Genomic DNA, 12,448 nt, shown 5'->3' with positions numbered 1-12,448 from the left:
CTGTTTTTCAGACTGGACGCAGATTCCTTCCCAGTTACCTTTTGCACAAACAACTTGAATATTGCTGAAGATGTACAAGAAAATGGGCAACTTGGCTGTTTTTCAGACTGGACGCAGATTCCTTCCCAGTTATCTTTTGCACAAACAACTTGAATATTGCTGAAGATGTACAAGAAAATGGGCAACTTGGCTCGTTCATGAGTGGGCTCTCAAAATCTGGGCTGATACAGTGAATTTAATAATAACTTGAAAATTTATGTGCTACTAAAATTTAGGTGCTAGTTTATAGCTTGCAGGAAAATTCATGGAGTCAAAGCTATTTACACTTAACTGGTTCCATTATCTCAATGCTCAGACGTGTGCATTGAGTTAGTGTGTAGCTTAGTGTGGCTAAGAATTTTGTGTGTGTGTAGGTGTAACAGAAAATGAAGCCAATGATCAAACTTACTTTAATTTGCAAGAGTTGAGATTTTTAAATTTATTTTATGAACTGGTAATACTTTCACATGTTTCAAAATTCCAAAAATATCAAAAGATATAGAGTGAAAATTATTCCTCATCCCTTTCCCCCCAGTTCTTCTCCCCAAGAGCAACTAGTAGGCCTGGTTACTTTGTACCCTTAGGGGGGTGTGTGTGTGTGTGTGTGTGTGTGTATGTATAAGCAAATGTTTTTTTACACAAATGGAAACATACTTTGCACACCTTATTTCACCTTTTCATTTAACAATGTATCTTGGAGCTCTTTCCCTTAAGATTACATAAAGACAGTCCCCAATTTTAAAGCTGTGTAGTTCTCCATTCCAGCATAAAACACTAACGCAGTTCCCCATGGTGGACACTGAGGTTGTTTACAAATTTTTACTTCTGAAATCAATACCACAGTGAGACCATGTTCAGTCTACAACATACAAATAAACCTGTTGGATTTTCAACAGGTTTACGGAGACAAAGAGTTGTGTTTTTGTAATCTTGGATAGCAAGTAATAAATAGTACTTCACAGAGGCTGTATCAATTTATACCCTCCCTGGAAATGTGTAGGAACCACCCCCCCTTTTGGATAAAAGTCAAGGCTGATAAAATGCTGGGTGGTCACACTGCTACAATCCTCCTGAAAGGTAATTTAAAAGCTACATGAAGGGGTGCCTGGGTGGCTCAGTGGGTTAAGGCCTCTGCCTTTAGTTCAGGTCATGATCTCAGGGTCCTGGGATTAAGCCCCGCATCAGGCTCTCTGCTCTGCAAGGAGCCTGCTTCCCCCACCTGACTCTGCCTGCCTCTCTGCCTACTTGTGATCTGTCAAATAAATAAATAAAATCTTAAAAAAATTTTTTTTTAAATGAAAGCTACGTGAAATTGTCAGAGGAAAATGCTCAAAATATAGTTGAGAAGCATGTGTTACAAGAGAACTAGAAAGGATTCCAATTTTCTAAACACAACAATACTTTTTTTGTATTTTTTTGTGTGTATAAGATCTAGTGTACACTATATGTATATGTGTGTATTTTTAAGAAAAAGTTTCAGGAAAATTAACAAAATCTTTTTTTTTTTTTAAAGATTTTATTTATTTACTTGACAGACAAAGAGCATGAGTAGGCAGACAGGCAGGCAGAGAGAAAGAGGAGGAAGCAGGCTCCCCACTGAGCAGAGAGCCCGATGCGGGGCTCGATCCCAGAACCCTGGGACCATGACCTGAGCCAAAGGCAGAGGCTTTAACCCACTGAGCCACCCAGGCACCCCAAAATTAACAAAATCTTAATGGTAGTGACCATCTCTGGGCAGAAGTATGAGGAATTAAATTTTACTTTTGTGCATTTTCCACGTTTGCAGTGAAGAACTTACATCACTTTTACAAACTGATAAAACCAGGTATTCTGTAGTTTACAGTAACCTCCCCTGACGAGTTTACTTGACTGTTTCAAGATATCTGTATGGAAATGAGTAGGACTATTATGCCTAGAAAATGTAACCTGAAATGAGAAATAGAAAATTTGTAAAGATCTCTGTTGTCTGGAGAGGAAGGCAAGTGACAAACTTGTTTCCACCTTACCCACTGAGGCCACTGTAACCTCAGCCCACCCAGCAAATACTGAGGCTGTGGAAACATGACCCTTCAGGAGTTGCCATTTTGGGGACCAAGGTGGAAGGAAAGGGGCAACTACAAGCCTGGCTTCTAGAGGTGTCTAGAGCCATGAAGTTACTGCTGGGTGTCCCCTCGCCAGAGGGCAATGATAGGTGGACCACTCCCAAATCTGTACCCCACACGACAGGCAGGAGGAATGGTCAAAAGTGGGGCTTATCCATGTTTTACAATGTCCATGGTAAAATGCTAAAATTTAGATTACTCAGAAAAGGAGATTCTCGGGACGCCTGGGTGGCTCAGTGGGTTGAGCCTCTGCCTTCAGCTCAGGTCATGATCTTAGGGTCCTGGGATCGAGCCCCCGCATGGGGCTCTCTGCTCAGCGGGAAGCCTGCTCCCCCCACCGTCTCTGCCTGCCTCTCTGCCTACTTATGATCTCTCTCAGTCCAATAATAAAATCTTAAAAAAAAAAAAAAAAAGTAAGTAGATTCTCTTCCTTTTCTCACACCAATTAGGAATGCGGCAAAACGGTCAAAAAAATTACTAGGAAACATTTGTGTATAAATCAATTAATAATATCACTTGTTAAAATCGAAGACATGGGATTGTTAGTAGAGCCTTCATCAATTTAGAGTCTGGAAAAAATTGGTTGTAGTGCTGGGTATGGTTTCTCCACCTCGGCATATCTGTGGCTAGATAATTCTTTGTTGGGGGCCTGTCTTGGGCAATATAGGATGTTGAGCAGCATTCTCTACCCACTAGCTGCTAAGTGGCACCCCTCTGTTCTGCCAGTTAGGATAACCAAAAAGTCTCTAGACATCACCAAATGTCTCCTGGAGGACAAATCTACCCCAACTGAGAACCTCTGGCTTACCTAACACTGACAGTTTCAAGGCAATGGCTTTCAGTAGGAGCTGTGACACCACCAGGGAATGTAGAAGAATTTCACGGGGGCTTTTTTGGTCACTGATCTGGCCATGAATGCAGCCGACATATACATGGGGGCCACATGTGCTCTAATGACTGTGACATGCAGAACAGGCCCCTGCAGACCCTGTATGTATATGTGTGAAACAACCAGTTTGAAATGAGATCCTAAGTCAACTTCACATATTAACTCCTGCATGCTTAGAATTTTCTACAGAATTTTCCAGAAATACAGTGGCATTTTGTTTTGTTCCACTTTTGCAAGAGTTAGTCACCACTTAAGAAAATCACATCCCATACAGGAATGCCCGTCAAGGTATTTCCATGGCCAACATTGTATCCCATATACCAGATGACAACAGCCAACACCCCAGATGTACAAGCATAATGGCCCACACAGTCACATGGAAAGATACTGCACCCACTTAGTACACGTTACTCTACCATAATTACTTTTGTTTTAATTATGCTCTACAAAAAGGAACTGTAGATCGATTTTTTACAGTACACGTGTGTAGGTTACATTACCTGTGAATTCATTTCGGAGTAATAGAGGGGACAGCAGAAAACATCTATGGTTAAAGGGGGCACTGGGCTTGACAGATTTGAGAACCATCAAACTCAGGTATTTGCAAAGCACCATTTTCTTAAGAAATCAGAGGTCGCCTTAGACATTTCTACCCCCAGACCCCTTTCCATGAATGCACTGTGTGGACTTACCACCGTTTTGTACCTGTGGTTCAAAAGTCATCCGTAGAGCTCCTCTCCTATGAGGATTCTCTAATGTCGAATAACACGGAAGCACCCATGGAAGACTCTTCAACCCCAATAACGTGAACTGGGTTTTTCTCTTGCATGATTTCATGGATGTCGAACAATGCAAGCGCCCGGTTCGCAGGCTGTCCTGCCTTTGTTCCGCCCCCAGGGTTCTCATTTGAGTGTGTGTGCTGATGGCGGCCAGGGTGAGAGCTCCGGCTAAAGGACTGCTCAAGCCGTCGCCGGTTCCGTCCCTGGGGCTCCTCTCTGGTATGAGTTATCTGGTGTCGGATGAGGTGCGAGCTCTGAATAAAACATTTCCCACAATGATTACACTTGAAAGGCCTGTCGCTCCGGTGAGCTCTCTCCTCTGGATTCAAAGATGGGTCACAGCCGAGGGCTTCTGTCCATTCATGCTTTGTTAGACCTGGAGTCTGCTCAAAGATTAGCCGCTGGCGGCACTCGTAGGGCTTCTCCCCAGCATGCTTCCGCTGATGCTGGGCCAGAGAGGAGCTGTGTCTGAAGCCCTTCCCACAGTGGTTGCACTCATAGGGCCTCTCCTCTGTGTGTGTCCTCAGATGCAGGAACAGGCAAGTGGTCCGTGAGAAGGATTTCCCACACACGCTACACGTGTATGGCTTCTCTCCAGTGTGTGTCCGCTTATGCCGGCCCAGGGATGAATTCTGGTTGAAGGCCCGCCCACAGTCCTGACATTCATAAGGTTTCTCTCCAGTGTGAATTCTCCGGTGGACTGTAAGGTGTGTGCTATGGCAGAAAGACTTCCCACACTCGGCACACTTATAGGGCTTGTCTCCTGTGTGGATTCGCTCATGCTGAACCAGGGAGGAGTTCTGGCTGAAGGCTTTCCCACATTCTTTGCACATATAAGGTCGTTCTCCCGTGTGAATCCTCTTATGCACCGTGAGATGTGCGTTGTGGTTAAATGACTTCCCGCAGTCTGTACATTTGTAGGGTTTATCCTGTACCTGGCTTCGTGTGAGTTCTGTAACTGGAATGGCTTGACCAGAAGTTTTGCTACAGTCACTGCTGTCACACGGCTCTTTTCCTAAGGACCCAGTCTGCTGACTGATTAAACTTGAGTTATGTTCCGAGTTTATAACCTGTAAGTCGTAAGCACAGAGATATTCTCGCCCAGAAACCTCTGGGGATGCATTTAGGTTTGAGTTCAGGACACCATTTTCCCCAAGTCTGAGACTTTCATAGCTTTTATCTTGAATTGGTGCTTCCTCGAGGCTAAATTCCAAGTGCCTCAAATTATCCTGTTCTTTCTCAGGCAACTTCACCTGGCCCTCACATTTCCAGTCTTCCCCTAATATGGTGGGACAGGGAACATCCCTCAGGAAGCCTTCCCTTTCGGTGACACGGGATGGCTCCATCTCAGGAAGGCCATGCTCCTTGGGTGGCGCGTGGCTTTCAGGTCCAGACTCCCGGCCTAAAAGAATACCAAAGAGCTCTGAGGGAGTTGATGGAAAAAACACAGAGAAGGTGTCAGGCCCTCCTTTCTAGCCTCCCTATTGCTGCAGAAGGGTAGATGAATGTGACACAGTCCTGACCAAGGAGACCCCAATGGATGAAATCTGGTATTCTGATAGAAGGGGACAACGTAACTGGCACTATTCTTTCTGCTTCTCTCTTCCTCTGCCTGAAGCATTGATGTGATGGCAGAGCTGCTGCAGCCATGCCACAACCCAACGAAAAGCCAGAAGAATCAGAACCATCAGCCCTGGCACCACTGGAATGTTGAACCAGAGGCAGCAGCAGTTGCTTTGTAGAAAAAAAAAAAAATGTTTCTGTTTTTGAGCTGCTCTAGCCCAGTTTTCAGAGATTTACAGAGGAACACAATCCTTTAAGTTAAGAAAACAGAAGGGTGTGGAGAACAGGTTTATAGAATATGGACATGAAAGAATAAAACGGAGAAGATGGAGGGCAAGTTCACACATTAGAAAAGATCCTGTGGCGGGGCGCCTGGCTGGCTCAGTCAGTAGACCATGTAACTCTTGATCTTGGGGTTGTGAGCTCAAGCCCCATGATGGGTGTAGAGATTACTTTAAAATAACATCTTAAAGAAAGAAAAAAAGGAAAAGGAAAAGGAAATGATCCTATGGAAAGGGCATGCTCAGATGGCTGCTGAGAGGGAAGATGAGAGGGAGGAAGGGGAGGGATTCTGACCACTGGAGAAGAGGCAGATGGGGAGCATAGGTGAGGAAAACAGAAAGTACAGGAGCAGCGTGCAGACCTTCTGTTCAGAAAAGAGCTAACTGAGCAGGCCTGAGGCTGCCATCCTTAGAAAGGCCAGCTTTTAAGATTGGCCCTGGGCAAAAAAAAAAAAAAAAGAAAAAAGAAAAAGAAAAAAAGGGGCGCCTGGGTGGCTCAGTGGGTTAAAGCCTCTGCCTTCGGCTCAGGTCATGATCCCAGGGTCCTGGGATCGAGCCCCGCATCCGGCTCTCTGCTCGGCGGGGATCCTGCTTCCCTTCCTCTCTCTCTGCCTGCCTCTCTGCCTACTTGTGATCTCTGTCTGTCAAATAAATAAAATCTTTAAAAAAAAAAAAAAAAAAGATTGGCCCTGGGCTAGGTGTGGAAATTTGTGTGTCAGGGGAGTTCCCACCACTCTAACTGATAAGAGTAGCTCACTGTGCCCAAACTGTGCCAATAGTATGTTTTATGGTGAACAGCTGCTTTCTTCTAGAAGTCTAGCATCTTGGTCTTGCCAGGCACAGGATGCCTATGGCCAGCCCCCAATGAAACCATCTGGCATTGAGTGTCTAACAAGCTTCCCTGGCAGCTAAGATTTCTCATGTGTTGTCACAACTCCTGGTGGGGGAGTTGAGCATGTCGCATGTGCCTCCGCTGGGAGAGACTCTGGAGTCTTGGCTGCTTCTGGACTTCACCCCATCAGCCTTTTCTTCCTGCTAACTTTCCTCTAGGTTCTTTCACTGGATCTTTGGGTGGTGCTGGGGACCTTGACACACCACCCTTTCCAAGCAGCACATCCGCAGTCTCCTCCTGGGCTGCTCCCATTAGGGGTTGCCATTTGGCAGATCTTACCTGGACAGTAACCCTGGGCAATTCCTCTCTCTGTTGCCCACAGCTCAGCGCCTTGCTCCAGCTGGGAGATGACTTCAGGTTTTGGAAGCTCAGGCCCTGGAAAAAGGGAAAGAAACAGGATATGTGAATCTGCTAAAAAGAGAGAAAGAACCAGCTCAGGATCCAGCCCTAGACTCCTGATAGGGCACGAGGACATCTCACAATAAGGTGAAAACTTTGCACTGGGACAGAAGAGTGCAGAAATCCTTCTGCTCATTTGTGCCACAGGGAGTGAGAAGGCAAGATCCCTGATCCCCAACCCAAGGTCAACTCCTCATATTAGAAGCCCTGTGACCTATACCCCTTGAAGCATAAGTCATTGCAGCAATCAGCTGGGGAAGCAGGCCTTACCCACAGAGAGCAGATGCCCAAAGGTCTCCAGCATCACGTCACGGTACAGAGTCCTCTGGGCAGGCCCCAGCTGTCCCCATTCTTCCTGGGTGAAGTCCACCGCCACATCCCGAAAGGTCACCGGCTCCTGAAACATCACACACACTCCTGAACAGCTCAACTGTCTCCATCAGTGCTCCCAGGAAGAGGAGGAGGAATGAGGATGCAGAGGACAGACAGGCCAGTGTCCTGAGAGACTGTATGTTCTGAGGAATGCGACTTAGGTCTCACTGGGGGCATGTGAAAGTATCCAAGCAAGATCAAAGCTAACCGGGGCACCTGGGTGACTCAGTGGGTTAATAAGCCTCTGCCTTTGGCTCAGGTCATGGTCTCAGGGTCCTGGGATCAAGCCCCGCATCGGGCTCTCTGCTCAGCAGGGAGCCTACTTCCCCCTCTCTCTCTGCCTGCCTCTCTGCCTACTTGTGATATCTCTCTCTCTCTGTCAAATAAATAAAATCTTTAAAATAAATAAATAAATAAAACACATCCCACAAATCAAACCCTTCCATGGGCTGGGTGTGGCTGCTGTCAAAAGCTAGGTATTTCTGGATCCGAGTTTTGACTCTGCCACTTCCTCCTTAAGAAGTATACGCAGCTTCACATTTCTACTTTGTTTCCCTGTCTACAAAGAATCATGCTTTGGGGGCTGTGATAGGGAACAAGCGCTGTAAAACACTTTCTACAGGACAACATGCAAAAGAATAAAGTTGGTCCCCTACCTCACACCATATAAAAAGTTAACTCAAAATGGATAAAAAATAAAACATAAGAGCTAAGACTATTAAACTCTTATAAGAAAACATAGTAATAAATCTTCAGGATTTGGGATTGACAAAGGATTCCTAGATATGACAGCAAAAGCATAAGCAAGGAAAGAAAAAATAAATAAGTTGGAATTCATTAAAATTAAAAACTTTTGTCCTCCAAAGGACACTATCAAGAAAGTGGAAGAAAAAAAAAAAGTGAAAAGACATCCGCATTTGCAACAGCAAATCATACACCTGGTAAATGACTTGTATCCAGAAAATATACCTCTTACAACTCAATAATAACAACAACCCGATTAAAATGGGCAAAGGATCTAAATAGGTTATTTCTTCAGAGAAAATATAAAATATACAAACACCAAAGAAGCCCATGAAAAGATGCTCAGCATCATTAGCCACCAGGGAAATGAGAATCAAAATCAGTTATAAATACCTCAATTATAAAGGAGTAGTTTCTTTTTTTTTATAAAAATTTTTTAAAGATTTATTTACTTATTTATTTGACAGATCACAAGTAGGCAGAGAGGCAGGCAGAGAGAGTGGGAAGCAGGCTCCCCGCTGAGCAGAGAGCCCGATTCGGGGCTCAATCCCAGGACCCTGGGATCATGACCCCAGCCGAAGACAGAGGCTTTAACCCACTGAGCCACCCAGGCGCCCCGGGGTAGTTTCTTTTAAGAAAAACACAAGTATATTTTAAAATATTAAAGAAATTATAGTATAGGTGGCATATGGCTGATTAAACTTGTGCAGAAGTATGAAGAACCCTTTGGTTGGGAACAGAGGTCTCTGTTCATGTCCCCATGTTATCACCTCCCACTCAGAAGGTCCTCAAACCTTGACACATGCTCCCTGTGCCTCCTGTCTCCCCCTCTGCACGGGTTCTCAGTGACAGCCCAGGCACCAGGTCCACTGTGTACTGACCTGTCCAGGCCATAAGACCTCTCAATAGCATCACATAAGTCCTTCATGCCAAGCAGCTCCACAGAGAGGCCCACATGAGAAGGAACTGCTAACTGTCATGTGAGTGAGGCATCCTGGAGATGGATCCTCTAGCCCCAGTCAAGTTCCAGATGACAACAGTCCAGACTGACACCTTAATCATAACCTCATGCACCCAGGCCAGAACCAGCAGCTAAATCATTTGAGACGTTTATCATCAGAAACTGAAGTAATATTTAGTGTTGTTTTAGGCCACTAAGTTTTGGGGTTGTTACACAGCAACAGATAACTTATACATGTTCTCTTGCTGCTGACAAAGACTCTTTCCTCCAAACCCTCTTCTCAACTAGGCCCTGACCTCTGGGTTCTGTGTCCATTTTGCATCACCCAGATTCATATAGAGTTGGTTTAGTCAGAATCCCCACCCACCATATCTGATCACTCTCCATGTCTTTTCCAAGTCCTCATCCCCCAAAATCCTCCAGGCAGTATCTGATCAACTGGCCTCCTTCAACAAGAATCCTCTTAGGTCATGGGGCACTTAGGTGGCTCAGTCAGTTAAGCATCTTACTCTTGGTTTCAGCTCAGGTCATGATCTCAGGGTCATGAGACAAAGCCCTACATTGGGCTCCATGCTCAGTGCAGAGTTTGCTGGAGATTCTCTCCCCAACCCCTGCCCTGCTCATGCTCTCTCTAAAATAAATAAAATCTTGGGACACCTGGATGGCTCAGTTGTTAGGCATCTGCCCTAGGCTTGAGTCATGACCCCAGCGTCCTGGGATTGAGCTCCATGTGGGGCTTCTCCCTCTCCAGATTCCCCTGCTTGTGCTCCCTCTCTCACTATCTCTCTGTCATAAATAAATAAAATATTTAAAATAAAATAAATAAAATCTTAATAATAATAATAATAGTAATAATAATAATAAAGGATCCTGTTAGGTCAGTTTAGCAAGAACTACACCCATCCCAGACCCCAGGTATAAATTCCCACTTCCCCTGGTTGTATTCGGAATTTGAGCCCAGTTCTATACTGAAGTCTCTTTCTCGCATGCCAACAGTTTCTGAATAAAATCTCTTTTTACTGCTTTAAGTACTATCCAGCTGTTTTACTCTGACACTGCTCATTCCCTGTCCACCCATCCAGAGCAAAGGCAAACTGAAGCGTGGGTGCACCTCATGGCGATCTGCAAGAACGCACATCGGAAAACATGCAAAGCCAAGGTTAGCAATAGTCTGGCTTGGCATACTAAATCCGAAATCATGCAAATACTCGTCAGCAGCAATGAGCGGCAGACAGTAAGTGCAGAACGTCAAAGATGTGGCGCTTCACATCTTTGGAGGTACACATCTTTGCGGAGCTATGAATTATCTTCGGTTTCTGCCGCGTGGAGACAGCACTTTATGGAGAACACAGGCAGCGGCCACTTTGTCTAGAAATGCTGGAGCTCTCAACCAGGCAGCTTCCCCGACGGCCTTGCAAGCGCGGACCGCCCACCGCTGCGGTTCCCCCACAGCCCCCGCGGGGACGTCGCTCCCGCCAATCCGCTGCGTGGGGACCGTCTTTCCCCTCAGGCTAGGCCGGGGCCTCGCGAACAGGGCTCCCGGTGCGTGTTCAGGAATTGGAGCATCCCGACGTGTCTCATGCCTGCCGTCTGCGCGCTGCGCTGACACTAGGGACCGTCACCCCTCACGCAGCAGTCGCCCTCGGACGTGGGGAAGGCCACCGGCGGGAGCCGGGCCAGCCCTGTCCTAGGGAACGAACCCAAACGCAATCCCAGAACCGGGAAACCGGAGTAGCAGCGGAGCATGCGCAGTCGGGGACCAAAGGGCCCGCGTTCGAATCCCAGCTCCACCCTTCCTAGCAGGGCCAGTGGGCGCGCCCTGAACTGCGCCTCAGTGTCCTCCTGTGTAGAGGGTAAGGCCCGGGCCTTGCTCACCGTGCGCTGGGGGTTAAAGGATCGATACCTGCGGGAGACGCTCGGCCCGCTGCCATCGTTGTTATTATAATTGTTACCTGAAGCCACTCCGCTGGCAGCCCCGTAGCCATCGCCAGTTCTGTCGTTTCCTCTTCGGGGTTCATTCTGGACCGACAGGTCGAGCACGGGAGCCCAAAGTGGCCGTAAACCCGGGAGCCGCCCCGGCCTCAAGGACCACTCCACTCGCCGCCCGCCGGACAATGGCGGCCGCACTGGTGACGCTGCGACTACAACTCCCAGAAGACAGTGCGGCGCGCCTCAGGGCCCGACCAATGAAAACCTTTGTTCTCGAGCCTCCCACCAATGAGAGCCTTTTGGCTTCGGGCCAATGGGACAGTCCATCGGTTGGGCCTCCGGCCACTGGGGGCGCTCCTGCCACAGACCGCGGCGAGGCGGTGTTGAGTCGGTGGCGGCGGCTGGCTGCGGCCGGCGGCTGTGGGCTGCGGTGCACGGTAGGGTGTTGGGCGACTGGGCGTCTCCGTGCCCCGCGGAGGGGAGCGAAGGGCTGCCGAGGGACCCGGGTCTTGGGGGGATCGTCCCCAGCCTAGCCGCTGGGGGGTCGCGTCTGCGCGCGCCCCAGCGCCGTGACTGCCCTCAGGCCGGCCGCGCTCCCAGGCTTTGCTGCGGAGGATGCCCGTCTGTCCTCGCTGGTGGGGCTGCGCTGCGTTGAAACCGGGGCCCGAGCGTCCTGGCGGGCGGTGCTTTGCTCTCCCGAGCATATACCGCTGTTGTACCTAGAACCTCTTTCTGCGCACCAGAACCACACGAACATTTAAGCGATTTGGTAATATCATGGGGGGGGCGGTTTCTGAAAGCCGACCGCTTTCTCTTGATTCGGGGCGTTCCCTCTGAGATGCGTCATTTCTGCGGGTCCTTAGAACCCATTGAATTTGTTACTAATAAAGAAGAGAGAAAAAAGCAGACGTTCACCCGGTTGCAGTCGAACCAGAGCAAACATTTGACCATTGTGTTCTAGGAACATTCTAGGAATGGACAAGCCCAGTGGGGAGGGACGGACAACAAACCAGGAACAGGGTAAAAGGGCAAGCGACAGTGGTCACCGGCTGGGATGGAGCGGCTGGCAAAGTTCACACTCTCTCCCATCTCTGTCCTCTCCTCCCCGCCTCTCTCTCTCCACGGCCACCGATCCCTCCGCCCCCTGGACAGCAACCAGTCTGCTCTTTGCTGGACCTCTTCTCCTGCCACTCCACCCAGGACACATCGCGACAAGGGCAGCAGTACCAGGATGCGAATTTTTCAGGCATCTTCACTCACTTGAGCAGGCGGCAGTGGCTGCTGTGGGAACCATGAATCGGGCAGGCTCCAGGAGACTGAATTTGGCCGCTACTGGGTACCAACACAATTTCCAAACAGTATTCCTTTCTGGGGGGCGGAGAAGGTCCCAGAGGAACTGTTGCCTTCCCCTTAGTGTAAGGGCCTATTTAGCCAGAGCGATTCCATCCGGTAAAACAGTGATTTTGTTTATACAGTAAAACTTAAACTGACCCTGCCC

At 48.0% G+C, this 12,448-nt stretch overlaps 1 protein-coding gene and 1 long non-coding RNA gene across 2 annotated transcripts in view; one reads left to right on the top strand and one right to left on the bottom strand.

Moving 5' to 3' along the window:
• Positions 1-3,443: 3,443 nt before the first annotated feature.
• On the bottom strand, positions 3,444-11,131 carry LOC111139864 (zinc finger protein 8). Its single transcript, XM_022492286.1, has 4 exons — positions 10,974-11,131; positions 7,215-7,341; positions 6,825-6,920; positions 3,444-5,211 (listed from the first exon to the last, which is right to left on the bottom strand). The coding sequence occupies exons 1-4, from the start codon at positions 11,037-11,039 to the stop codon at positions 3,770-3,772; spliced, it is 1,731 nt and encodes a 576-aa protein (XP_022347994.1). The 5' UTR covers positions 11,040-11,131; the 3' UTR covers positions 3,444-3,769.
• A 325-nt stretch (positions 11,132-11,456) lies between these two features.
• LOC111139881 overlaps positions 11,457-12,448 on the top strand; it is an 8,089-nt gene continuing 7,097 nt past the window's right edge. Inside the window, exon 1 of the long non-coding RNA XR_002640119.1 lies at positions 11,457-12,286. This is a non-coding gene — a long non-coding RNA (uncharacterized LOC111139881). The remainder of the gene's footprint in view (positions 12,287-12,448) is intronic.

The sequence above is a fragment of the Enhydra lutris genome, unplaced genomic scaffold (assembly GCF_002288905.1).
Source record: "Enhydra lutris kenyoni isolate GAN:26980312 unplaced genomic scaffold, ASM228890v2 scaffoldscaffold122, whole genome shotgun sequence".
Taxonomy (NCBI): Eukaryota; Metazoa; Chordata; class Mammalia; order Carnivora; family Mustelidae; genus Enhydra; species Enhydra lutris.
This window is presented reverse-complemented; position numbering and strand designations above follow the sequence as displayed.